At 48.2% G+C, this 27,669-nt stretch overlaps 8 protein-coding genes across 8 annotated transcripts; 4 read left to right on the forward strand and 4 right to left on the reverse strand.

Annotated features, from left to right (window-relative positions):
• Positions 1-2,888: 2,888 nt before the first annotated feature.
• Positions 2,889-7,992, reverse strand: tif471 (Eukaryotic translation initiation factor 4 gamma; the record flags this gene model as incomplete). The annotated part of the gene is made up of 4 exons (XM_031147213.1): positions 2,889-3,024; positions 3,077-3,483; positions 3,535-7,308; positions 7,369-7,992. 4 exons carry the CDS (start codon positions 7,990-7,992, stop codon positions 2,889-2,891), a joined length of 4,941 nt encoding a protein of 1,646 aa, XP_031007807.1.
• A 5,087-nt stretch (positions 7,993-13,079) lies between these two features.
• ADH1 (alcohol dehydrogenase) lies at positions 13,080-14,363 on the reverse strand (the record flags this gene model as incomplete). Its single annotated transcript, XM_031147214.1, has 2 exons — positions 13,080-14,254; positions 14,309-14,363. 2 exons carry the CDS (start codon positions 14,361-14,363, stop codon positions 13,080-13,082), a joined length of 1,230 nt encoding a protein of 409 aa, XP_031007806.1.
• Positions 14,364-14,902: 539 nt separating this feature from the next.
• On the reverse strand, positions 14,903-15,328 carry LHYA1_G002238 (uncharacterized protein; the record flags this gene model as incomplete). The annotated part of the gene is made up of 1 exon (XM_031147215.1): positions 14,903-15,328. One exon carries the CDS (start codon positions 15,326-15,328, stop codon positions 14,903-14,905), a length of 426 nt encoding a protein of 141 aa, XP_031007809.1.
• A 411-nt stretch (positions 15,329-15,739) lies between these two features.
• cbf5 (Centromere/microtubule-binding protein) lies at positions 15,740-17,362 on the forward strand (the record flags this gene model as incomplete). Its single annotated transcript, XM_031147216.1, has 4 exons — positions 15,740-15,860; positions 15,915-16,071; positions 16,123-16,754; positions 16,806-17,362. 4 exons carry the CDS (start codon positions 15,740-15,742, stop codon positions 17,360-17,362), a joined length of 1,467 nt encoding a protein of 488 aa, XP_031007808.1.
• Positions 17,363-17,729: 367 nt separating this feature from the next.
• ustYa_0 (Oxidase) lies at positions 17,730-18,557 on the reverse strand (the record flags this gene model as incomplete). The annotated part of the gene is made up of 3 exons (XM_031147217.1): positions 17,730-17,975; positions 18,037-18,257; positions 18,311-18,557. The coding sequence occupies 3 exons, from the start codon at positions 18,555-18,557 to the stop codon at positions 17,730-17,732; spliced, it is 714 nt and encodes a 237-aa protein (XP_031007840.1).
• Positions 18,558-20,662: 2,105 nt separating this feature from the next.
• Positions 20,663-21,637, forward strand: abnA_0 (putative arabinan endo-1,5-alpha-L-arabinosidase; the record flags this gene model as incomplete). The annotated part of the gene is made up of 1 exon (XM_031147218.1): positions 20,663-21,637. One exon carries the CDS (start codon positions 20,663-20,665, stop codon positions 21,635-21,637), a length of 975 nt encoding a protein of 324 aa, XP_031007841.1.
• A 1,684-nt stretch (positions 21,638-23,321) lies between these two features.
• On the forward strand, positions 23,322-25,285 carry nta1 (Protein N-terminal amidase; the record flags this gene model as incomplete). Its single annotated transcript, XM_031147219.1, has 6 exons — positions 23,322-23,354; positions 23,407-23,509; positions 23,678-24,004; positions 24,086-24,098; positions 24,184-24,347; positions 24,516-25,285. The coding sequence occupies 6 exons, from the start codon at positions 23,322-23,324 to the stop codon at positions 25,283-25,285; spliced, it is 1,410 nt and encodes a 469-aa protein (XP_031007842.1).
• A 1,404-nt stretch (positions 25,286-26,689) lies between these two features.
• Positions 26,690-27,582, forward strand: eglD_2 (putative endo-beta-1,4-glucanase D; the record flags this gene model as incomplete). Its single annotated transcript, XM_031147220.1, has 3 exons — positions 26,690-26,957; positions 27,009-27,208; positions 27,289-27,582. The coding sequence occupies 3 exons, from the start codon at positions 26,690-26,692 to the stop codon at positions 27,580-27,582; spliced, it is 762 nt and encodes a 253-aa protein (XP_031007843.1).
• Between the last annotated feature and the right edge of the window lie 87 nt (positions 27,583-27,669).

A 27,669-nucleotide genomic window follows, 5' to 3' on the forward strand; every position in this document is an offset into this window, starting at 1 on the left:
ATAATAATAAAAAAGAGGAGAAAGAACAAAATTCCACACGCGATAGACAGTCTGGCAGGCGGGTAAAGTTCTTCTCGATCGGCAGGATGTGGTATGGTATGGTATTAGATCAGGGTATTGATTGACAGATATAAGATATATGCTCTCTCGCTCTCCCACACATTTCTAAACTACCCCTCGTGTACGACGTATTCTTCTCATCAAAGCCAAGGTAGGTACATAGATCTGACACTGTATGGTGAGTGATGATATTGCAAACATATATGGCGTCCCGTACATAGAGGAGAACGCAAGTGCAAGCCGCGAAAAGCAAGCTCGTAACTTAACCCCGGAACAGCAAGCAAGAGATATCCATCTCCCTTCAATGCACCACCGAGAATCGCCGATCAAACATTCCTGTCGAAGGAAGCCCTCCAAGCCAATCCAATCCAATCCAATCCTTCCTGATTTTGCCATATTCATCAAGACCGCGTGCGTACAGCAAGAGCCGTATTGCGGCTGGCCTGGCTCACTCCACTCCACTTCAATCCGTCGTTCCTTCTTTCATTACAATTGATTGCTCTTAGCTTGCTCTCTAAACAACTCTTCATTCAACGCCAAACTCCCAAATAAACACAACGCAAAATGTCCCTAGGCCCGAACCCGTTTTGCCGGAACAGGCAAAGGTTATTTCCCATAGCCTGTGAGAAGTTAGAATACGAATATAAAAAGTAGAAGGAGGCTCGGGGAAAAGAAAGAAAGAAAGAAAGAGAGAGAGGGTAGCGTACCAGGGTCGTCAGGCTGTTCTTTTGGAGCGCCCATTTCTTTCCTCCTAATTATTATTGCTTGAATCGAAACTTGTATTCGAACGGTAGGAGTCGGTGGCTCTGGTACGATTGTAGCGTATTTTCGAGACATTGTATAGATAGATGTTGAGTCACAATGCGTGAATTGTGTCACGGGGGAAGTCGAGGAGGGATTTTGTATGAGAGCAGAGGATGATTGATAATGATAGACTGAGCTGGTGGACGACGGATTGAATTGAAGCTCGTATAGATAGCTCGCATATGCAGATAGATAGATAATTCTTGAAATCAACGCATAGCCCAAAAGCCAAAAACGAGGTCTGAATTGAACTTTATACTGTACACCAATGGACCACCTCCACTTTAAAATGCCATGGCAGCAGCGCTTCCTTGCATACCATCCTGACCCTTAACGACCTACATCTTTCAGACATTGGAATAGTCATACGCTATATCACCACGCGGCTTCTCATTCGAGGGCACAGGATACTTTATGGACACTCATCCCCAGACTACGAGCCTGCCTGATATACGAGCTGAAGCAGCAACACTTGTGATTGGCGGCCTGGCCGTTCTGCCTGGCAGTCATACTTGTGAGGACAATGCTGCCTTATGGGGAAAATGAGTAGACGCCGGCTTCAAAGCGCTGCTCCTCGTGGGGGTGGGTGAGTCTGTGGGGTGGGTGGTGCTGCCTACCCTCGAGCTACTGTAGGTACTGTATGCCAGGCTGCCGCTGAGGCTCTTTTGTGCTTAGCCGAGTTTGAGGCATGTTTCGGCGGCACCCGTACCGGCAATTCGCGATCTGTACATACCTATGCAAGGGCAAGGTACATCAAGGCAGCGTTGAGTACCGGTGACGAGAACATGTTCAGGAGGGATATATTCTAGCATAGTGATGACTTGTAGTCATGCACACGGTATGACTTGGTTTTCGGCCCATGTACTTACTGTAGTCTAGTTCACGTACTGTTCTTCCGCTTCGTAAGCTGCCTTTAGAATTGGTCCGATGGGCTGAGATTTGCGAGGGGAATATTATTATTTGAGGGTTTCGAGGGATTAGAAGGGAGCTGTTTTTGGAGAAACCATTTTTGCTTCAAGAACCGGTTGGCTTGAGAAGGCATATGCCGTATGCCGCTTTGTCAACAAGGTGACCAAATGGAATATTGAGAAAGGAGTGGTTACATCTTTGCACTCGTGGCATAAGACAAGGAGGGAAGAGAAGTGTGCAGAGGAGTTTGTTTCATCGGAGCGACGAGCAAAACACAGATCCAGACAGAGTTTCAGGATCACAAACATACATGCTTGTTGGATGAATGAAAAGAGCCTCCATTTTGAAGTCCCCGAAAGAAGATAGCTAGAACCATTTGGCAAGTTAGGGTAGGTTCACCGAGATATAGATGGAACACATTTCAAATGTTATGAATCTTTGTATTACTGAAGCCTTGGCTGGTCAATTGGTCGAAAAATTAGTATTTGTACAATGATTTTCCCTCCCCACAAGCAAGTCCTCGTCCCTCAAGCACTCGTTGTTGGCGACCAACTCGTGCATTCGAGTAAACGACGCGGCTCGCTTCCCCCTCCCTCCATAGAATTCCACTCGTGCCCCCCCCCCCAAGATTACAAAAGCAGCCAGCCTGGCTATCAGCATTGGCATAGAAACCGCAACCATCGAAAACTCTGTGCCACATGGGGCCAAAGTACAGATTGGTAGACCTTCGGACGCAAAAGCAACGCAAAATCTTCGACCCCGAGCATGCAGAAAAGCAGCAGATCTGGCAATTGGCAGAGAAAGGAAAAATTATTCACACAAAAGCTTTTAGTCGTTGCCCTTCACAGCCGATACCGCGGCGAGGACAAATCCCGAGAGCCAAAGGAAATTGCAATAAAAGCAACCTGTCTCCCGCACACCGCCCAATATGCGCAGGAAATAAAGAAATCTGGTGATGCGATGTAGTCTAAGGGTCGAATGTGAGGTATCATGGTAAACAGAAGGAGAACTTTTAAGACACGTTTTAGAAAAGGCCCGCTGCAATGCAAGTTTAACCCGCCGGTCTATGCACAGATATTAGGATATTGCCAAATACACTTTTGTGTATGATCGATTCAAGACTCGGTGTCCTTCTTGTCTTCAGACTTGTCTGCTGGTGCAGGAGTCGCCTTGGACAATGCTGGGGAGACAGATGTCGAAGGTGGAGAGGCTGGGTTCTCGGCTTCTCCTGATCCTAACCCTGCAAGGAGACTAAATTGAATGTCAGAGCAAGATACTGTATTGAAAGGGGGCGAAAACATACCTGAATGCATTTGCGGAAGTAGCCGACTCCTTTTCCTTTTGTTGAGGGGGTGTGCCAGTTCTCGATGAAGCTCCCGAGTCTTCACCTGCTCTGCCCAATGAGCCACCAGGGCCCATCTTGTTTTGCCTGCTATTGCTTCGAGAAGAAAACATCGAGGTAGGCCCAAACGACATCTGTTGGCTCGAGTGTCTGTTTGTACTGTTTTTGTTGGTCAAGCGACGCAAGTCATCCATACCAACGGTGTTCTTCTGATAGTCGACAGGAGGTTGATTTCCATATTGATTCGAGAAATTTCGCGAATCACCACGACCCATTTGCATACGTCCACCACCACCACCTCCACCACCACCTCCACGCTGGCTACCACGAGCATTCTCTGCGGCTTTTTGTGCAGCTGCGGCTTCGGCCTGTTTCAAAAGTTAGTGCAACTCACAAAATGATCATTAGAATTAACATACCTCGGCTCGGACCTCCTCGAGTGTCTTGGGACCCTTGTTCTGTTCCTTTGATTGCCAACGCTTCTTCCGGAGATCGACAATGTCCATCAACATAAATCTCAGACGGCTGGGAAGATCTGGCGTCACAACCAGTGCCTCGATTCGGGAGAAATAGACGTCCATCATAGGCTTGCCCTTCTCGGTACTGTCCAAGTTGGCACCGATGGTTTTGAGGAGCTTGGTCAATGATTCAATTTCAGCTTCATCAGGAATACCAGTGTAGTCCACAAGCTTCTTCACACACTCGTGCATGATACGCTCCGTAAGCATACTAAGCTTGTAGAGCTCACCAATGAACTGCACAAGACCAAGACCACGACGCTTTGCACCGGCAGCAATGTAGTATTCTTCAGAGAGCATAGCAGCCTCGCCCGACTTCTCTTCGCCACGTTCACCTTCAGGCTTGTCGGGCAGATCCATCTTCCAACCTCGCTCGAATTCTTCTTGACACCTGTTGAGTAAATACTTTCGGAAAAGGTTGCCTCCGGAAACGATGTTGCCATTTTTGTCGAGAATGCTCTCGTCTTTGATATCGGGGCTCATTGTCTCCAACATCCGCTTGCAAAATTTAGCATACATAGAAGCCCAGTGAGCCTCATCGGTGGCTTTCTCAAAGGTGAGTTGAATAACTTGTCGAAGAGTGCGTCCGTCAGCCTCATCTTTAGATTGAGCAGCAATGGCGAGAATTTGATCTGCGATCTTGTCAAACTTCTCGGGAGTCATTTTGTTCAATGCAGCCTTCACCTTTCGTTGAACCATGTCGGGCTCCATATGACCAGAAGCACCAGATGCGCCAGGAGCAGGGCCGGCTGCGCCAGTTGCAGCTTGATTACCAATGCTGCGAGGCTTCCATCCAGAAGCAGATACTTGGATGGGCTTAAGATCCATACCGGCTGTGAGTGGCATGGTCTTTGCGGCTTGAGCTTCAGCTTTGGCGTTGGGGGGGTGCCCGTGGGGCCTGCTGTTATTGCGCTGAGATTTGCTCGGTTGCCGAGGAGAGTTTGGCATGTTGTACTGAGAACTTTGGCGCGACATTGCATTGCCACCTGGGAAGGATCCACCACCCATACGAGGAAGTGAATTCATTGAATTCATTGTTGCAATTGGAGGTCGTGCCATCGTGCCTTGCGCCATCGCAAAACGTTGATCCGAAGTCGTACCAGGCGGTAAAGTCTTGCCACCCACGGCGCCAAATTGTCCCATGGCAAAAGCCCCAGGAGCGTTATTCCTGGCGGAGCCCTGTCTTGGACCCATTCCAGTAGTTCTCGTCGATGCTGATCTAGCTGAACCTCCGTCACCTTCTCCAATAAGATGCTTGATCTGAGACTCAAACTCTAGTGACGGCTTTTCAGTAAAGACCTTTTGGAATTGGAGCAAGAACTCCTTGTCGTACTTGAAATTCTTGCCCTTGTTCGTGACAGCGGTGTTCAGAGCTGGATTAGGAGAATTAATGTTGGTGGGATACAAAGCAGGGTTGATAGCAGTCAAGAATCGAGCCGACTTGAGCGACTGTAGAGCAGCACTTGGTTGCGGTGCCTCAACGGGCTTTGTATTGAGCGGTGCCAAGTTAAGAGCAGCCGGTTTGCCGCGCTTCTCTGAAGCATTGACTTTAGGGGGTGGGCCCATAGAATCATCAGAAGCTGGAGTTGAGGCTCCACTTTCAGTCCCGAGGGTAAGGTTGGAGAGCTTCGAGGCCAAAGTAGATGGCGTTGCAGGCGTGTTCTTGTCATTATCCTTGCTCAGAGACTTGATATCCTTTTTGAGCTCAGCTTGAATGTCGACCTTCTCACTACCCTTGGCCTCAGCCTCTTTCCTCTTCTGCTCCCACTCATCTTCGAGACGCTCCATCTCACGCTCTTGTTCCTTGAGCTTACGATCGTTCTCCTCGTCTTGTTGTTTACGCTTGACTGCATTTTCCTTTTCGGCGGCAGCCTTCTCAGCATCTCGCTTTGCAAGTATCTCAGCCTCCTTCTTCTCTCGCGCGGCCTCTTCTTCCTCTATCTCGCGAATTTGACGTTCTAATTCTTCTTCCTCGTCTTGCTTAACCTTGTCGGCAGCGGCTTTCGCATCGGCTTCCTCCTTAGCCTTAGCCGCCTTAGCATCTTCTGCTGCCTTAGCCTCAGCATCTGCCTTTATCTTTGCTTCATCCTTCGACTTGTCCTCGGCGGCCTTTGCAGCTTCATCCGCTTTAGCTTGATTGTCAGCAGCTTTGTCTGACTTTTCAGCGGCAGCTTTTTGCTTGACAGCTTCTAAAACTTCTTTCTGGATCTGCTCTTTGCTCTTAACAGCAGCGCTGTCATTGCGAGAATGTTGAGGAGTCGACGACTTTGGTGGAGGTGTGGGTGTTGAAGCAATTACGGGAGGTGTTCTGGTTCGGTTGCTTGGTGCTGGGGAAGCGGGAGCCTTGAAAGCCTCCACATCTAGTGCTTCACCGTCAGGTCTTTTGATTACAATAGCAGCACTCTTTCGTGCAGGTCTCGAGAAAGAGTTGGATTGTGAGGCGGTAGCCTTTGCTGCTGCCTGTGGAGTATGAGGATGAGAAACCGACGGTGTCATGGAAGGAGTTTGAGGCTGGCCCATGCTGGAAGCTGGTCTCTGATCGGCGGACATCTGTGAAGAGTTTCGCGACATTGGCTGCGTTTGAGGTGCATATTGTCCAGGGATGTAGGCGTTTGGTTGTTGATAGCCGGGTTGGGGGGATTGTGGGGGACCAGGTTGCATGAACTGCATCGCAGGATACATGAAGGGAGTGCCTGTCATAGGCATACCTCGAGGGTCGAAACCTTGAGCCTGGTAGTTAGGATAGCCGCCCTGTTGCATAGTTAGAAATCTTTCAAAATCGACACTCGCAGGGGAAAGATCGATAGAATGCACGTCAAATCGCGGAACGCCAACAAGAGGGGGAGGGAGAGGGGGTAGAGCAGATTGATCAGCAGAAGAAGCTCGACGTTCCAAGTGAGCTGAGGGAGGTGATTCATTGCCACGCGGCGATTGCATGGAATGATCACGACCAGCAGGCTCCGCAGGCATCGTGAAGTTCCTCATATCGCTCTGATCGTAACTATCTCGCTCTGTTTGCAACGGCTGGGTGTGCTCGCGCGACATGTACTGGTGACCGTAGATTTCCTGGGAAGAATCTCTTTGGTTTCGCTGTCGCCCTGATGAGTACTTCTCATTATTTCGCGCAGCCCAACTTTTGCCACCCTTATTGCCTCTATTGTTGTTGAATTTGTTGCCCGAAAAATCTGACTGATGGTTTGAAGAAGAAGGGTTCTTTACTGCTTGGCCCTGCATCTGGGGGTATCCTCCATATCCTCCATACTGCTGGGGGTTCTGCATTGGCATTACCGGGTTCATGTTGGGTGTACCGGGCAAAGAGGGCGCCAGAGCTGGACTTCGAGCAGCTTGGTGTGGCGAATTAGGGTAGTTGGGCATGCGGCCTTGTCCTTGGAAAGGGGGAGCCATCGCACCGCGACCCTGACTCGAGTTCCTAAATTGTGAGTTGTTTCCAGGAGGGTAGCCCATTTGCTGCTGCTGCTGGAATTGGGAATTGTTGTAGTTGCCGCGGCCTCGACCTTGTGGAGGGAAATTACCGCGTCCGGGACCTGCACCAGTACCCTGGTTGCCGCTCATTTCACCTTGTATAGATTGCGACGATTCGCGACGGAGATGGCCAGATTGTTGGTTGCCGGGAGCAAGAGGACCTTGAGTGCCAGATGCTTGTCTCATGTGACGCTGTCAAACATAAGTGGTTAGTAAAATTAAATGCGCCAATAGGAGGAACCGCAAACTTACATCGCCATCGCCGCCGAGAGAACCAAAAGTCACCCCATTGCCTTGTCCAGCCAAACCGGAAGGTGGTCTTCCACCGCTAGCAGAAGGTTGCGGGATCGGGGTAGGTGATTGCGATGGGGATATCACCTTGGGATTGCTGGGAATTGAGATGGGCGCAGAAGACGTTGTTTGCGCAACCTGAGGAGTGCTGTGGGACGCAGCAGGGGAATCGGTGATGGATCCAAATTGGATGCTACTCTTAGAACCGCCAACTGGGCCACCATTGGGTACGAAACCGTTGGGTCCAGTCGCGCTGATGGTCACTGAACTCTTGCGGCTATGATCCATAGCACTACCATTAGCTACAGCACTGCTATGTGCGATAGCAGGTGCAGCAGAAACTGCCGGTACCGCAGGAGGAATCGAGGATCTGCCATTCACCGGCGAGATCGAAGAAGTCTTTCCATGTTGTACCGGCGCAGAACCACCGACAGCCACGGCGGGAGAAGGAGTCGAGGAGCCCGTCGCGATGGGTGGCGACGAGACTGCCTTTGCTGCGTTAGCGTAAGACACGGTGGACTGCGACGCGCTGGAGCTGTGGGAGGCCTGGCTTGGGTTTTGTGATTGTTGGGACACGGAAGTCATAGGGTGAACGTTTCGAAGATGACCTCGTGTGGTGTTCGGGAGGGTGTTGTGTGTTTTCCTTCGGATGACGTATCGCGACGAACAGAGATGTAGATATCCTTTCCAGAAGGGTGACCGGATATCAAATCTGATCTGTCCGATTCAGAGGTCGACGATGTGACTCGAAGAGGAGTGGAGTTGGTGGAGGTGGAGGAAAAGCCGAAGTAAATCGCTTTCTCTCGTGGGAAAGATTGATGCCTGAGAGAGGGCAAAAACTGATCCCAGGAGTGGAATTCGCAGCAGAACGTCGAAACGGATGCCAGCGATAATTATGAAGTGGGATGAGGTACGAGTATATCGTAACAGGATTCGCCGCGAGTGATCTTCTACGGAATAGAAGATGTCGTGGGAATTTGGGGTGGGTGTGTGTTTGTGATGTTCTCAATAGAGAAAAGGATGAGGAGAGGAAAATCTTCGAAATACTTTCTTGGGGATAAATTTGGACCAGTGGCCATGAGTGGCCTAGCGCTAGTCGTGTTTAGGGCGGACCCGATATGTGAGCACTCTAACAAAATTCATTTGGGGCCCAGCCATTCACGCGTAGGCAGTGCAGTCCGTCAGTCAGTATTCCTTGTTATATTTAGATTTGCTATTGTTATAAATGATTCTAAGAAATGTGTACGTTGAAATATTTACACAGGTAAGGCATCGCATCCCTTTTCTGCCACAGAGAGTGAAGCAAAAGTAGGTACCTAAGGTATCGTGCACTCAGCCTCCAAATCCGAGCACAGCAACGCGCCTAAGGGTACTTCCACGGAGTACTTCTTATGGCCCGTAACGTATGTAAAAAGACACTGCCAAATTCTGTCGGCCTTCGAAACACTGGCTGGCAGCGTCGCGGGAGATTATGATGTGTTCGCTGTCCCCATCTTGGTATATCTTGCCCTAACTTAGCAGCCCTAATGGACTGACTTCCTACTTCCTACCCACCCCTTTTCTTCAAACTATTTGTGGTCGAATTCCAAATCTCTTCTCATCGTACTTTTAGAAATAGAAATACAAGTAAAAGCGATCAGATCAGAGCTGAGCCTGAGCCCCCACGACTCGTTCAAACACGCTAGGGCTGGAGGACCAGGATCACCCCTTTCCTTATTGCTTCCCTATTCCGTCCGACTCCCTGTACTACGGAATATTTAAAGATTTTTCCTTGGAAAAAAGCAAACAAAAACATTACATGTCCTCTCCCTTTTCCTCACCCTCTTCCAATAAATCAGCCGAATACCAAATGACCCCCCTTTTGCGGCCATGCCACATGAGTCAAGGCCAAACCGCGCCCGTCTTCCCATTGCTAAGGTCTGTGGGATGTGTTTGATACCGTACTTGCTACTGTATTCAAATACATGAGTACAAAGTACTTGAAGGAACCGCAAGCCCTACCAGCCCGGCATCTTGGTTCGTTATCAGGGTCAATCAATCAATCAACGATGCCTGCGCGGCCATGCGTCAGAACCAAATCATGAATCACCACGGACGTGGACTTGTATGGGGTGGTATGGTATGAGATGGTTCGGTAGGGTGTGGTATGATGCGATACGAGGTTCCATCTCCTAACAAACAGCTTTGTTACGCCGCAAAGCCACACCCCGGGTCAGCCGTTACACTGAGTCAACCCCTAAACAGCTGATGGCGGCCTTTGCCATCAAAGGAACCATCTCGATCCCATATACAAGACCGGTACTGTACTTAAATCCGTCTCTACGAGGGTAGATCTTAGAATAAGGTAGTGACAACATTCCAACAACGAGCCCAGCCCCAACGGCAATCGGGCATGAGTCACTCTTACAACCTCACTGCGTTTGCATCTGCATCTGCAGCATTTCCCAAAAGCAGAGCTGCAGAACAGTCAGCGTGCGGCGCGTATCAAACCGCGAGGAAAATGTAGGTGGCCCCGTTATAGTACTGCACCTTTCCGTCATCTTTTTCAAACGGAAAATCTTCCATAAAGTCCTTGTTCTCCAACATCATATCATATTGCTATTAAGTTATTTTTTGAGAGGGATTCGAGATTGGCACGGAAATTACTTCCTTTTGTTCTAGAAGCATGGGCATGTCTGCCCGATCCGATGCCCAAGCCCGAGATGGGAATGGCCCTAAGCGAATGAAATAAATGACTTGCATGTGATCGCCCGCCTGCATCACGGGTCCTGTAACTTGCTAATTAAGATCAAGAGCCTCAAGTGTCTCTCACTTGTTATATGTACTACCGTAATGTACTTACTCCTTATGAGATTTATAGGATTTTTTTTCTTCACGATATTTCATAGATATGCTTGTATACCAAGTCACAAGAGATGGTTTGCCACTACCTAAGGTAGTATTCCCGTTCGCTACCACGCAACCCCCTTTTCACTAATGCCAGGACTGTGTTAGTCTCTGGTCCAGTCAGTCCATTTTCCAATTCAGTCCATTTACAATACAGTAGAATTGCAAGCCTGAGAATCTCCCACAAAGTTTTGACACATTTTCCCTCCATCACAAATTCGACATCAAACTTTTCAAAAAGTCAAGATGTCTTCCTTTGCGAATGACAGACCAGTTACCCTCGAGTTCCTCGAGCTCACGCCCGAAACCGCAGACCTAGTATTCGCTCAATTCATCTCTCTTCCACAAAGAGACTCCGAGCGGGTATCCCTCCTGAAATGTGCCATAAACTACGTCTGGAGTGTCCCCGATAATATGTTTCCATCGACAAGTCAGACCAGCAGCTGGACCACCATGAGACGCATCGGCCTGACAAAGTCCTTCCAACAACGCATCATGGACCCCAGGTTCACAGCTTGGCGCCTCAATTCATGTATCAAGGAACTCGTCGTCTCCATGATGACGGAGCGATACAACTACTTGGTATCCCTCGAAAAGTCCATGGAGATGTATCAAACCTTGACAACGAACGCCAACCCTCAGACCGAACCTGTAGGGCACACCATGCTCTACAAAGCCGGCCCCATACATGAACTGGAAGAGTTTCTTTACATGCGCACGGAAGAACAATCGCACATTCAGTTCCAAACACTGTATGCCAAAGGCCGCGGTGATTTCGACCGCCCTCCCTTCCACGGCTGTTACTTCAGCGCTACCCGGCAAGCCGCCGTCGAATATGCCGCATGGAAGAAACAAGTCACGGACATCCCAGTCGGCATCCTCACCATCGCCGTCCCTGACTATCTCCTTGCCTCCACGGCAGAAATCACACAAGAGACATGGAAACATTACGTCTGGCACTGCAATCACTTCGGACAGCTACCAGCGGATCTACAGGACATACCTCAATATCACTGGATTGCTGGACCGATCTGTTGTTCTTCGAAACAGGTCTTCGAATCTTATACTCATCAGAATGAGATTCCGACATGGAAGTTGGATAATGGGGACAGGGCGATGCAGTATTGCACCAATTCGGATGATGTGCTTCAGCAGATCTGTGGGCTAGATGGGGATAACTTCTGGTTGGAGGAGGTTGAGATGCCATCGTTCGCGACATGGGTCAGGAAGGATGATGGAAAGGGTGTTTGTGGTCAGTTTAAGTACACTGGGAGCTCGGGATGCTAGTTTGTATCAATAATACCTACCTACCTAGATAGGCAATCATCTTGAATACAAATTGCATCCCCGCGGCCCATAGCCTACCTACAACCCTTGTGTAGCTTTTTTTCATTGCTCTCCCGCATCAGCAGGGGATCTAGAGATTCCAACAACACAGTCCCAAATAATTCCCTCCCTCCTTACCCTAATCTCAATACCAAGCGGTGACGAGCGTACCTGCCCATTCTGCCCATCCCCTCCATACACACCACCTCCGTCCCAACTCCCATCATTCCCCCGACCTCCAAACAAGCTACCTCATATACTAAAACAAGCAGAAGCCTGTTAAAAACAATAACCAAGCGTAAAGGCGCCCACTTGGCCTGGTGGGTTGGATCAAATGCGCTTGGTGTGTGGATCGATTTGGGTCTTCGCCAACAACGAATTGGCAGGGTACCCACTGCCTCGAATAAAAAATCCAACCTCAGCTCCACCGGGAGTTGGGCTTGGGTTTCTTCAATCATCGAATTAGTTCCTGGGGAACTAGTTCGTAGGAGTTTTGTTGATTATTTTTTACTTTTTTGGAGAGGGTGGTTGGATGTGTTGTTTTTGTTTTTTGTTGTCGGTTTTTTGGTGGGTCGGCTTTGTTAAGCGAGGTGGATAGGGGAGGAAGGCTCGAGGACGGGAATACCCGGGTATCATTCTTAATCTTTTGGACCACCTTGTGAATTTTTGGAGCTAAGTGAGAAGTCGTAGACTTGTATCATATAACAATCAACGTAGCTGTCAAAACGTGGCACCCTAGCTTCTATGGACAGTTGCGAGCCGCTGACTTAACGTCATGCTGAATTATACACGACTTGATAATATCTCACGGCCCACGTTCATGGGGATCAGGAGATTAAATCCAAATTCACATTTGGAGGATATTATCATCTGCAGACTTGCTGTTCATAGAGTCGATTACGAAGGGAACTGCAGTTGGGTGAGCACTTGGTGCTTATCATGTCAGACGCACTATCAAATTAGCGTCTAGGACTTGGATACAAGACATAGGGTCGTATTTATAACGAGATGGGTGAAGCTAAGCTCCAGTACCGCATCTCTAGCGGGGTTTGTCCCTTTCTCGTCTTTGCTTCTTGGCGCCCCAGAGGGGCATTTTATTGCTGGTAGCATTCGTTCGGCTTTCAAATGCCAAGATAGGCCATTTCTCGTTGAGATCACGCAAGACAATAAGAACAAACTAACATTAGTATTGCAACGAGGATTTTGTACAAGATATGTGTGGAAGAGGATCCCAAGTACATCACGGTGGTACATGCAAGCTTCATATTCGAGGGAGGACCCTAAATCGGTTATTGCTTCTGCATTTCAGTGGCTCTTCGACTGAATTCAACTTAATTTTGAGGCAAAGGTAGGAATATCCAATTATGAGAGTTCCACAATCGGTGGGACAATGAATTACCGGGAAGTAGGTTTATTTTGACATCCTGCACCCTTTCAATCCGTGAATTCCTTCAAATAGTTCATGGAGTGAAGACCACGTGCCTGCCAATGCCAGTATGGTCCGCCCCTACATCAAGGCATTCTTTCCAGTCTTCCAATTGGAAGGCCTTGGTATCCACCAAGTCCTTGCCCCGCGGAAATAGGCCTCTTTCTAGCATCTTAACGAACTGTACCATGTCCGGTCGCTCATACATCAACTTTCCTTTCAGCGTGATATTCCTGCCTGTGACAATCGGGGCGACAGGGTTGTCATTGAAGCCCATGAGACTGACGCGTCCACCACGGCGCAATGCCCATACAGCGCTCCTGACGTGCGCAGACTTTGACGCTTGCGGTGGTGTAAAATCCAAAACGGCATCGATAGTACCGAAAGCTTTCAGGGAAGCCGCGTCCTTCATCTCGTCTCCAGTCATCTTCACCGTCTCGATGCTTGCGTTTGGTGACCCCTTCAGCACATACTCCTTCAATCTTGCCAACTCCTTTTCGTTTCGGCCCATGGCAATCACTCTCGCACCCATAGCAATAGCAACCAGAACACCTGCGCCACCGAACCCACCAGTAGCCGGGCATACAACGATGGTTTCACCCGGCTCAAGATTGATATCCCGCAGCCCACCATACGGGACAAGCAGACAGCAAGTATACGCTAGATCTTGGATTGAGTAGCCCAGGCTACCACACAATCGCGCCTCATCGAGTGCGATGCAGTTTTCTAGAGGCAGTTTGGCATACTCGGCGAAGGTTCCGTCGCGCCATACATCTCGAATCAGTTTCTTGCTGCCCTCGGTGTAGCCTTCATGGATGGCCGTGAGGAAAAGCGCATCCGGATCATCACGTCCATGGATGACGCAGTCGATCCAAACCAGCTGTCCAGGCTTCAGAGCAGTTGCGTCGGGGCCTACGGCGGCGACACGGCCAATGGCGCTGCAACCGCCTATTAAAGGTGTAGGAAAAGGGTAGTCGCGCCCGCCATTGTAGACTTCACGGTGGTAAGAGAGAACTCCGGCAGCATGGACACGGACGATGGCATTGCCGAGGCCGGGCTGAGGTGTCGGGCGCGTTTTGACGTGGAAACCGTCCTTACGATCTTCGAGCAGAAGGGTGCGGTGATGAGCTGGAAGAGTAGATGCCATGAGGAGAACAGAGGCCGAAGCGGAATAGGGATTGGTGAAATAGTGATGAGATAGATAGAGATCTTAGTTGGTGTCTTTGACTGGCTTGTTCTTGAGCTTAGAAGCCATATATATACTTGTACAATGAGGAGTGATCATGCTGGCCGGCGATGATCGGTGATGATCGGACATAGTGAAGCTTTACAAACTATGGCTGACTTTGTCAACGCGGAGTTATTCGGTCGTAACATCCGAACAATACTATCAGCGCATGTGCTCGGAGATCACGCTAGATGTACTGACCGCAAGCAGGCCACATTGTCCGTATAAAGTGGACTTGGAAGAAAAGTCCTGGTACGTAGACTCGGAAATATGTGCGCTGATGAGTACTATTGAAGCTCACTCGCACGTGAAAGCTTTGAAAGAAATAGAAGAATCCTAGGAGTCTTGTCGCTTGAGCAAGAGGTGGACTATCTATTGCGCTCAATTGATCTAGAGATGGAGAGTTTTGCAGGGCGTCTCACCAATCTACGCGGGCAGTTTCTGGCCCAAAATTGCGATCATGATATTCCAATATTGTGCGCTAGCTATGATGCTGAATGATGGGAATATGAAACAGGAAGCAACGAAAGAACATAAATTCAGAGTGTCTTCGGGCCCTTACCCAGGCGGCCTTGAAAGGTACCCGTTGTGTGTTACTTTCCTAATCAACTCTGGCAGACAGCCACTTTTTACCTCAGTTTGGTCTGTTTGTGCCACGGCACTGATTCAGTGAGGATTGAAGGTGCATACACCACGTGTTGAGGTGCCCCTCCGAGTCTATAGTCTTGCTTCAGGGCCGCCAACGTGATGGGCTCATTGAGTTTGTAGACAGTGAGTATCTTGTACGCGAAGTCATATCGATCCCAGTCTTTGTGGAAATCATTGAACTCCTTGTTCCCAAGGCCATCTTCCGGGAGCTTGGTATCGTTCTCGTTTCGTGTCACTGCAGGCTCAATCTGGCAGACATATTGGATTTGAGAGTGGGGAGCTGTGCTGTAAAACCATACACGTTCTACGGTTTGAGGCAGGCGATATTTGCGGAACTCGTAGGTCTTCTCGCCCTCGACTATCTGCTGCATGTAGGCTTCTTGTATCCCGAGGATGACATCGGTCATCATTGAGCTGTATGGTGTTTCAGCTCACGTACGCAAAGAGAAGATGTTGAAAGCTACGCTGTGGTTTCCTGGTGCTCCATCTCTAAAACGGTGTATTGGGTACAGCTGGCTCTTCTGGGCGTCAGAATATCAACTCCAATACCTTATAGAATTCATCGTATTAGACAAACGATACAGCTTGATTTCTTGCTGGTTCAGGCCTCCAAGATAGTTCGACTTGCAGCAGAAGGATGATCCGCACGTGATTTATACCACTAGCCTCATTGGGATATAGCGCCCGATTTTCCCTCCACACCTCTTTAGCGCAGTGGAAAAATTAAAGAAGCTCAAGAAATATTTCGTGTCGATAGTCTCCCACCACGAATAGAACAACAGCGAACGCAGGACCTGCGTCAATCCGCGACCTTCAAGATGTCTATGTTGGTAGCGAAAAAAGATGCTCAGGATGTGGATTACACCATCAAGCCTGAAGCTACAACACCAACGGTTGATACAAGCTCATGGCCGCTACTATTGAAGAACTACAGCAATTGTGAGAGAGCTCTTGGTTGCACCTGTAGAAACCTTTCCACTGACTGTATTGTAGTAATGGTTCGAACTGGTCACTTTACACCTATTCCCAATGGCTGCACCCCGCTCAAGCGGGACCTAAAATCATACATCAGCTCTGGGGTTATAAACCTCGACAAACCCTCCAACCCCTCTAGTCACGAAGTCGTCGCATGGGTTAAACGCATGTTAAGGTACCAAACCCTGTCTTGAAATAAGCAAATGCATGCTAACTCTCAGATCAGAGTTGAGAAGACAGGTCACAGCGGTACCCTCGATCCCAAAGTCACAGGATGTTTGATCGTCTGCATTGATCGCGCAACAAGACTTGTCAAGTCACAACAAGGAGCAGGAAAGGAGTATGTCTGCGTTATCCGATTACATGACAAGCTACCGGGTGGTGAAGCGCAATTTGCGCGCGCTCTGGAGACTTTGACTGGTGCCCTCTTCCAACGTCCTCCTTTGATCTCAGCTGTTAAGCGACAACTGCGTATCCGTACCATCCACGAAAGCAAGCTCTACGAATTCGATAATGATAGACATTTGGGTGTATTCTGGGTTAGCTGTGAAGCAGGAACCTATATCCGTACTCTCTGTGTTCATCTAGGACTGTTGTTGGGTGTTGGTGCTCATATGCAAGAGTTGCGACGTGTGCGAAGTGGTGCTATGGAGGAGAGCGCAAATATGGTTACTCTGCACGATGTTTTGGATGCGCAGTGGATGCAGGATAACACCCGAGATGAGTCGTATCTGAGAAGGGTTATTGCGCCTTTGGAGACACTTCTTACTACCTACAAGCGTATTGTGGTCAAGGATAGCGCAGTGAATGCCGTATGCTACGGTGCTAAGCTCATGATTCCAGGATTACTCAGATATGGTAAGTGATTTCAGTAACTTAAGCAGGAGTTGACAGCTAACAATTTCACAGAGCATGGTATTGAAGTCCACGAGGAAGTCATTCTGATGACAACAAAGGGAGAGGCTATCGCGCTCGGTATCGCACAGATGTCAACCGTTGAGCTCTCAACCTGTGACCACGGAGTGGTCGCCAAAGTCAAGCGCTGCATCATGGAACGTGATCTTTACCCAAGAAGATGGGGTCTTGGTCCAGTCGCCCTGGAGAAGAAGAAGATGAAGTCAGATGGCAAGCTCGACAAATACGGTCGGCCTAATGAGGCTACTCCTGCCAAGTGGAACACCGAGTATAAAGATTTCAACGCTCCGCTCGACGGCTCAACTCCTGCTCCCCGTGTAACGGAAGTCACAGAAGACGCTCCTGCCGCCCCATCATTCGACGCTGATGCCTCAGTGGCCGATGTATCGATGATAAGCAATGGCGTGGACGAGAGTGGCAAGAAGAGAAAGCGTCACGAGGGCGAGACAGCAGAGGAGAAGGCCGAGCGGAAGCGGAAGAAGAAGGAGAAGAAAGAGAAGAAGGCAAAGAAGGAAGGCAAAAAAGCAGTGGAATCCGATGATAGCGAATAACGTCTCAGATCCAGTGGGACTTTCTAAATACGGCTTTTCAATTGTTCGGCTTGCTTGCATACAGGCGTTTGTAAATTACTTGCTGCGGGATAGTTGCAGTGGTAGGCCAAAATGGAGTTTACAGGTTTTCCTCTCGATGATATACCCTAACTCTGTGAACATCCTCCTGTTCATTGAAAAGACTCAGTCTTCCTGGGGTAATTACGCATGCGCATAAACATGCCCTATCCACGCTTACAATTTGCAGTTCGATTCTGATGACTGACTTGAACCTCTGTGGCCATGGCTAGTACAAACCCTCATTAACCTATCTCCCACTCAGATTAAAACATTATAGTACCCGGAAATTAGTCTCATCTCATGTCCTCTAATGTATTCCCGTAGTATTCAGATACCGATGCCGCTCCGCAAACCCCTTCATACTCTCAAAGCTCCTACACCGATGTTCAACCCCCCAGCCATTAACAACTTGAACCTCCTCCGTCCCCAACCGCAACAGCGGCTCTAACGTCATATCGCCCGCGCACATGACGCCTTGCCTCAGATAATCTAAACAATGGCCCAAGTGTTCGTTGTCGAGGTTCTTGGTCTCAAAGGCTGTTTTGAGTGCTGCCTGTTGGATGTTAGTTTAGTTAGTTTGTGTAAGGGGGAGGAAACGGGGAGGGGAGACGAACTATGCAGTGGAGTTGGTGAAACATGGAGATGCAGTAGTGTTGACCATCTACTTCGACGAACCCTTTCCCAGCTACAGGTGTTAGTAAGGAATGAACTTTATGTGACGTGGAGAAAGTCATACTTGGGATCAGTGAAGCCCATGGATCGTCTATCCCTTTCGAATCGCTTTTTAGTTCATGTTCGCCTGCTTTTTGGAATAGTATGTTTTGATTGCGGGGAACTAATTGATTCATCAGTGATTTATTCAGCGTGAGAAAGGGGAGAGCTGCGTACTGTCTATTTGGCTGCGTCCTGTAGCACTTGAATCTGGATTGCACTCCAGCTTCCATAATGATAGACCGATAATTACTGTGACGAGGTACGCTATGGAAAGTCCGTAAAATGCAGGACGATAGTCTCCTCGATGGTTGGTTTGGTAGAATGTCTCGGTATCTGATGGTGAGGATTCACGGGTTTCTATGTCTTCGAGTTTCTGGTAGTCTGGACTAACATGATTTCTTGTTTTTGTAAGGAGAAACATTTTGAGTAGAGAAGAACATTAAACACTCGAATTGAGCTATAGAAATTAAATAGCAAGCAGAAATTAAGGTTTGAATACACTTTTTATAATAGAGCGGAACACGGGGTGATCTAGAGACAAGCTTTGTGGCACAGGATTCGGAACCCCAGATCCCATCGGAAGGCTGATGCATCAATGCGGGTGAAGTAGAATCCGAGTCGCTCAGCTCGCATCATTCGAAGCCATTTGCCAGTCATCGCGTTGGTGCCATAAACATGTTTCTGATACTCACCAACCAACTATTCTCAGCGTGTTTGGGCCTCGTGCTTTGCATGCACGTTTGCGGCATCTGTTTCGGCTTGGCATCGTCCGAACTTCCACTGCGCCACCGTCTCAAAGCGAGTTTGAAAATCGTCAATTCAAGCTTTGCAAGCTTCTAAACTTTCCAGGTGTAGCAAGGGGGGTTGTAGGTGAAGGATCCGTGAAGCTATCAATGGTACAATTGAGTCAATTCACGGGGAATGATAGACAGTATGACTGCTTACAGTAAATTCCCAGTTCCTCAATCAAGGCATGATTATCTGAAGAGGATTGAAATATTATGAAGATTTATAAGGCTTGGCTCGCAGGAGGGAACTCGTTCACTTATTTTTAATCCAACAACTTCTCACTAATGAAATGCTCCAATATATGATTAAAAATAAACTATCTAGCTCTTTGCCCGATGCAAAAAACTGCAAAACTCTTTTTATGATCTGGCTCACCTATGGGTGATAAACAGATCAAGAGAACCCACGTCTTAGGAGTCGAGAGCTAGAAACCTGCAATATAATCATTCAATTCCATCTCTCAAGTGCGTACCTATATGGTTCAAAAAAATCATCGGTGCTCTCCAGCCGCGAAAGGTCACCACATTGACAAAAGTATTACCCGTTTGAGGGAAGATAACGCCCGTAAGGTCTTATGTAGATTTGACAATACTGCAGAGCATAGGACATCATTTCCACCTGACGCGTGTGAAGCGGAATCAATCTACCTTGTACGAAGTGCACCATTTCCCCACAGTGTCCGACAGTGCTGGAGAATCAATGCATAGAAACGCATACTTTCTGTATTTCTAGTGTTCCTGAAACAACCACCACCATGGACGAGCAATTGATTAATGTGTATTTGGGGTCAGGAGAGGGTTTGCTGACTCCTCAAGACGCCTTCGTGCTTGAGCTCTTAGTTGCTTTGCAACTGATAGCAAGGTAAATCTGCCCTAAACCCGAGAAAGAGCCTAGCAACTTGGGAGCAGGCACTCCCCGAGCTATGTATGGGAAAGAAGGAGAGCGTGGGAGACTTGAGCATGAATTGTCAATCTTAAACGTCGACTCGAATGGATTTTAAACGTGGCTGATGCATCATGATCCCTTTGGGGGTAACTCACGTAGAATATTAAACCTTGAAAATTTGGCGGGTACCTGAAAACTTGTCACTGAAGGATACCTAGGTAGTTTGAGAGGAGAGAAGGAGCGATGTTTATATTGGAAAAGTATGAGAAGTACGAGTAGTGGGGGCGACGAAACAACTGTTCTATTTCGAGGTTGTCGGAGACATCACGTGAGACGCTAGACCAAATGAACTAACCTCAAATTTGACACTATTGGCGAGAATGACCTTCCTTCCTTCTAATGCTTCTTTCTTGACACAATTTGTGAGGAAGGATCACATTCACGCACCAGGCCCCATAGCAATCTTAAAAGTATTCACCGATTTTGCCCTTTCCGCCTTGCTATGGCTATGCCAGTGGAATATAATTCGCCGTAGACCCGCAATGCTGTTAGGGATCTAGATCATGCAACAAACCGAGTAACTTGAGCAAGGCTTGGATATGGTGGCTAAAGCCCAAGAAAGCCGCAAGTAATACCTTGCTAGAGGACCAGCAAGTGCTGGTTTTGCAAATATACCTTTCTCTTTTTATCAACCGCTCATTTCCTTTTATCTCATTTAGCCTCGTGAAAATGTGTATATTAGAATATATAATTTGCTCATGACCATCCGGTCACAAAGCTTTACACATCTTCGACTTGCAGGTATGTTCGTTCATTGGCCTCAGGAGTATATTCACTAAATCAATTAGCAATATGTTGTCCGCTCTTTTCTCAACAGCTTTCCTACTGATTGGTTTCATCGCGGCCTCGCCTTTTGAAGCCTCGCACAAAAGATCAATCCAAAGTATTGATGCTGTCATTGATGCAAGTTTCGCCGATCCGGCCATCTTCGAGGACACAGATGGCACATTTTACACTTTCGCCACCAGCCATTATGGCATCCATGTACAGGTAGCGATGGCCATGGCGGTCAACGGCCCATGGGAGGTTCTTCCGCTTGACCTCCTGCCCACACCTGGATATTGGTCAACGGGTGCACGAGTATGGGCGCCTGATGTCCGGAAGATCGGAGAAAATTACATCCTCTACTACAGTGCCCAGAACGCAGAGCAGACAGCGCAGCATTGCGTCGGCGCGGCCACCTCGAAAAACGTTCTCGGCCCATACGAAGCCCTCGACACGCCCTTAGCTTGTCCCTTAAGTGAAGGAGGTGCCATCGACATCTCTGGTTTCACAGACACCGATGAAACTCATTTTGTCGTCTATAAGGTCGACGGCAATAGCATTGGTCACGGTGGTGCTTGTGGGAATATGGTTGAGCCTCTAGTTCCCACTCCGATCCGACTTCAGCGCCTCGAAGATGACGGCTATACGCCAGCCGGAGGATACATGGACATTCTGGACCACATTGAAGGCGATGGACCATATATCGAGGCACCTCGGATAATCCTGGTTGATGGCGTCTACTTCTTATTCTTCAGCAGCAACTGCTACTTGACACCAGAATATGATGTAAAGTACGCGACGGCGTCAGCTATCCGAGGTCCTTATACGAGGAGCTCTAATCAGCTGCTGCAGACTGGTATGCCGTTTAATCTCACCGCCCCAGGTGGTGCGCAAATCACAAGAGATGGGAACTTCATGGTGTTCCACGCGAATTGTGACAATGGAAGGTGTATGTATGAGAGGCAAATTCGGGTTTCTGGAACGACTGTCACAATAGCTTGAAAGTTTTAGGTTTGGGGGTTCTTCATGTGGGGCGGAAGTCCATGTGCATACCTAGGCTTTGTTGTTCCTCTCTTCTTGCCGCCTTCTTCAAAATTGAGAATTGTTAAGCAAGGCTTAGACATTAGTATATTACAAGAACATTATACTCCTAGAAATAATGTTTTGATAGCCAGATAGCAAGTTGGCTGAGACCAGGGAAGATTCTCCAGCAGGATCAAATCTCCTGTTGGTATTGAACAACTTTTGGAAGGAGCTATGGGACGCAACAAGTTCGGCAAAATTTCACATGCCCTTTTTAAAATGTTGGTTTTTCTATTCCCGGACAACGATTCAGCGATCCGAACATTAATTGCCCCCACCAGTCCCGTGCAAACCGAACGACCGATTTCAGGCTACTACTTGCCCTTTTTCTCGCGCTTGATATCGCAGGGCTCTTGATAAGCCTGACAACTGTACGGCTTTATCCGGACCCAAGCGCTTAATTGATGATCGAATGACCAATATCTGGATTTCCGTACACACGCACTTCAGAGAGCCTTTCGGGGTTGGGGCTATGTGCTTATCTGCCTTGATCTGCATGCTGTGATGGTCATTTGTGGGCCACGTGATGGACGGATCATCGGAGTACAGTACCAAGTCTTCACCTTAAATCGAACCCTGCCCTGCTCTCAATGCTTATGCTGCACACGACATGTTCCCGGCCCATTGCGAGGCTGCAGACAAAGATGTTGGATGCACGTTTAAAGCCACCAACATTTAGTTACAAGAACAACAACCAACACGGGATAACACAAACGAGTTTCTGCTAGGTTGAAGTGTGAACATCGGTAGAGTACCTGTATGTCACTCATGACAAGTCTGGTCTGGAAGATAATGTGCAGAAGATTGACTGTGCTAGAGTTCAGAAGCGCGGCTACCGTTCAATAGACGTACTATGCGTCTGGGGTTCTTCTACATTGTTCTGCACTTACAGGCAGCCGTCTATAGAGCCTTTGGCAGTGATAGCATGGATTACCTAAGCGTATTGCGCGGCACGGAGAAAGTGAAAAAGACATAATCGCAAAGAGAAACGTGGGCCAACTTAGTACGCATTCCCCAGAATATCCAACATGGCCGGCCGAAACCACTTGCTCGGGTCTACATAAGGTTCCTATATCCCAATAGTGCTAGTGGTCCAATGAAATATAGTACAGTACTTTGGGGGCTTTAGAATGTTGGTGGCTGATGTCCTTCTACGGAAAGCGCTAGCGTTCTATCTTAGCATGAGTTGTGACTGGCCTAGATTAGCCATGCCATGCCAAACTTGATGTAAGCGCCCGCAGGGATTCTCGCTCGTCGACCTGCCCTATCGACGATCTCCAACATCCGCATATGTGTGTGATTCTCATAGGATCGTAAAGCCACGCCAGTACAAAGAATTCATTTTCTGTATTCCAATGGCACCAGTCAGCACGGACTTTCCACCTCTTTTCGTTGTTATTTCCCGCACGTCCCCCACAACCCCACAAGCTATAAGTTGGTTTCCGGGTCCCGCCTTCGATTCTACTCGATATTGGGACTATAAATTACATATCCCCAGCATAATTAAATACTCCAGACTGCTGGCCCGTCTCGAGTTCCTTCTCCTTCAAGTACCTCTTGTTATTCATACATCCTGCTGTTTCAGCGGGGAGAATTTGCTGAAATGAGGATTGCCTGTCTCCAGTTTGCGCCCCAAGTGTGTTATCGATGATATCTATATGTTTTGATACAAATACTGACTTCCAAAGGTTGGCGACGTTGATAACAATCTAAATCGAGCGGATAGTATACTCAGCAGAGCAAATCCCAAAGACCTGGATCTGCTAGTGCTGCCTGAGCTAGCATTTTCAGGTGAGTGCGTTCGCAACTCCCCTCCGCTGTCTGCCGCTGCGTTCCTTCGCATGAACGTTAGTCGGGGATAGTCACGGAACGGCCGTTCGTTTTCGTTCCCTTTGGATAGGGCTCCGACGTTTCTTCGGCACGTGGAAGGACAATCGGGGTTTAAGCTGACTGGAGTAGGATACAATTTCCAGTCCTTACAGCATATCAGTCCTTTTCTCGAGCCTACCACAGCAGGAATTACTTCATTATGGGCGCGTACAATAGCCCTGAAACACAATTGTGTCGTCACTGCAGGCTATCCAGAGAAGGTGGATGTGAGCCCGAAATGGCCCGCAGGGCCCGAATATTACAACTCGGCAATCACAGTAAATGCAGAAGGCGAGACGATCGCGAACTACCGCAAGTCCTTTCTTTACTATACAGATGAGACTTGGGCTCTTGAAGGGCCAAGAGGATTTTACAGTGGAGAGATAGATGGCTTGGGCAAGGTTGCGATGGGGATTTGTAAGTGACTAGTCAAGTCCTTCGAGCGAGAGTATGTGCGCTCAGGCTTCAGGGCGTTTAACTAACGCCACTTTTCCCTAGGTATGGATTTGAAGTAAGTTATACCTCAATTGGTCGAAGTGACCCAAACAGTTGGGATGCATTAAGAAAGCTTCACAAAGTCACTAACACTTACCAAGTCCCTACAAATTTGAAGCCCCTTGGAACGCCTGGGAGTTTTCGTATCACGTCCTTTATAGAAAGGCAAACCTGGTGATATTATCAATGGCGTGGCTAACCCGAGAAGATGCAAGATCTTACAGTCGTACACCAAACGATCCTGATATGGAGACTCTTGCTTATTGTAAGCCAAATTCCCAGAAAAATACTCCATATTTCTAGTGTGAGCTCTCGAGCCGAGAGTTGTGTCGGGAGCCAATGAAACACGTTTCGCAGTAATGAGATCCCGGCTCGTGAGACAGCTCCGAACTCTTTAGCCCGCTAGCTTTTTCTCATACTAATTCGTCCATAGGGCTAGCAAGACTTGAACCTATAATCAGGGCAGAGTTAGTCGGGGAAGTCATAGTGGTCCTGGCCAACCGATGTGGAACCGAAGACGAGGTGGTCTATGCAGGAACTAGTGCAGTTCTTGGGATCCAGGATGGCGAGGTGAAGGTGTATGGAATCCTGGGACGTGGTGAGAAGGAGCTTCTTGTAGTCGATACTACGCGAACCCCGCAGGCCAAACTGGTCTCCGAACCAAACTCAGCGGCCTCGACAGCAACGGCGTCTGTGACGCAGTCCAATGATACTGAAGCCTCAGTGTCAACTGACTTGAGCTCCCCGGACCTAGAAGATGAGTTTCTGGGGCATGAGGAAGGGTTCAGCCCAATTTCTCCAATAGATTCAAAGCACACTCGATCATATTTTGGTCCGAAACCGATTCCGGCCGGAGACGACTACCCGACGCTACCCCTGCAATCAAGCGCTACCACCAGTTTGCCTGTAGAATCTCGCACACCTACTCCCACAATCAGCTCGCCATCGCCAATCTCCCCTATTGTAGATCACCCAACTACTACGAAATCAAGGGACGAAAGTCATGCTCAAAATCGCGAGGAGCAAGAGCTGGCATCTAATGACCTGGCTCCGGAACTGTGTGCCAGCAAAGCGCCTGCGCTGAGATCTCCCCCTTTTTCCGCTTCAGCGGTGCCAAGTCAATACCAATCGACTTCCACAAGCGATTCGCTGGGGCCAAGAAGTCGACATATTTCGCCTCGTCCAAAAAGTTCAGTATCGTGAAGTGATTGGGATCTGAGCCCCTAAGGCAGAATCTTGAGTTGGGGTCTCTTTCTTAGTATTTGGATTTGCAGATTCGCTTTGTTTTGCAGCATAGAGCTTAGGAGTTTTTGCCCGGGGAATTAGGTAGGGTGTCACACAGGAACATCTGGATGCTCCACACACTGGGGAAGATAGGAATTTGTTGGATTATATATTTGTATGACATGATGAGTTTTTTTCATAAGAATACTGTTATTTATGCCACTGCTGTTCCTCCTATTGATGTTCAAGGACTCTCATTCGAAGATATTTTTACTCACACGTCTATGTTCGGCAGGTTACAGGCCATCTTCTCCACTTTCCATGCCAGCAGAAAAGGGTGACTACCTACCTTAGGTACTTTACAGCTTTCTTTCGCCAAAAGTTTACCTGGAAATGGCCTCAAAATCGACGTAGCTACAGTATTCCGATGAAAGGTATTGTCTCGATTCGGGATTTTTATACTTAAAAGGTGGAACAAGTTACATATTTAAGCCTTATTTAACTCCTTTCACGAGAGCATCACACCAAGAAGGAGATTACCTTTCTATAATTTCTCCGTTCCGAGGTATTGGCATTCGGGAGCTCAGGATGACCCTCGAAATGGAAAGAGGCGGGGCGTCACGTGTACTGGGGTGCCGTATTGGACTATTCGGCGATTTGTCATTTCAACCCTCCTTCTGTCAACCTCAGACGCGATAATTCTTCCCGGGTCGCAAGCGAGCTCATAGTCATATAGACTGGTTCAAATCATTCCCACAGTAAGAGTATATTGACGCGTAAAGCTATGTCATCAATTTTCTTGTTTTGCACGACTCTCCAGGCGTCGTCTACTCTCAATCACTGGGTAATCTGCCCTCAGTACAATGCTTACCGCACACTCCTACTCCCACACTCTCTCGTGCATTATATTTGTTTGGGTGCCCAACTTTCTCCAATGACCTCGATGTCATTAGCCGCAGTCCAGCATCAACGTTCCATAGTAGCAACTTGGCATTGAAATTGAAGACATTCATGCGGCATTCTGGCTAAAAAGCTTATTTCGGATCAAAACCCATCTCTCCGCAAGAACCAGGTTCTCAATACGTCTATTCCCATCAAGTGATCATACTCTGTCTTAATTCGTTTCGTGTCTTGTATTCTTCCCTCTGCCATTATCCAAGAACTGTTTTTCAATTTATGGAGGACTGTGTCCCGTGTCAGATTCAGGCAATTCTTCAAGAGCCAATCTCCTCTACTGACGCTTTCACAATACCGCAAAGTCATGTACCCCACAGTCGGCAGTTCGGTGAGAATTCTGTGATCTCTAGACGGGCATACTTCTATAAGTACTCGATAATATCCAGTACGAACTCCCTATATTCAAAGTCACAGCTCTATCTCATTATGAGGTACTTCACGATTACTTCTGGTCTGTTGGCCTGCGCTACATCTGTCTTGGGTCATTCAACCTTCCAAGACATGTGGGTTGATGGGTACGTTTTCGCAGTTTCCACCCTGACTGTTCTATTTATTAACTCCACGGATAGCACAGATGACGTGTCTACCTGCGCTCGGCTTCCACTTAACAACAATCCGGTAACCAATGTCACTTCCAATGACTTGAGGTGCAACGCTGGGACGACACCTGTGACCCCGCTCTGCACAGTTGCTAGTAATCCACTCTAATTCTGGAATGCAGCTCTGCTCTAACATTTGCTGGCAGCCGGTGGAAACGTGACCGTGGAGATGCACGCTCAACCAGGCGATCGGGATTGCACAAAGGAGGCAATCGGTGGTAATCATTACGGGCCGGTTCTAGTCTACATGTCGAAGGTCGCCAATGCAGCTTCTGATACAGGTTCTGGTTCATGGTTCAAAGTTGCCGAAGAGGGATATAATCCAACAACTAAAATATGGGGAACAGTATGTGCTCATTATGTTATGTCTCCAATGTGTCAACTTCCTATCTTCTGGTCTTCATAAACGTCTACTGACTGGTGCAGGACTCTCTCAACACCAATTGTGGGAAGAAAAGTTTCATCGTTCCAGCAGACCTAGCACCTGGCAATTATCTTGTTCGAGCGGAGGCGATAGCGCTTCATGTTGCAAGTACCATTGGAGGGGCACAATTTTACATGACTTGTTTTCAAATCAACCTCACTGGCTCAGGAACCGCGACCCCAGCTGGAGTCACTTTCCCTGGTGCATATAGTGCAAGCGACCCAGGAATCCTCATCAACATCTATGACAACCTTCAAAGCTATACAATCCCGGGGCCGGCCGTCTTCACTGGATAGTAAGTTCGAATTTAAATATCATGCTTCATCTGAAATTGATGAGAGTTGGCGAGGAGGTGAACTATAGTGCTGCCGGGATATCAAGGA

This window comes from Lachnellula hyalina (assembly GCF_007821495.1).
Source record: "Lachnellula hyalina strain CBS 185.66 chromosome Unknown contig00023, whole genome shotgun sequence".
NCBI classification, from domain to species: domain Eukaryota; kingdom Fungi; phylum Ascomycota; class Leotiomycetes; order Helotiales; family Lachnaceae; genus Lachnellula; species Lachnellula hyalina.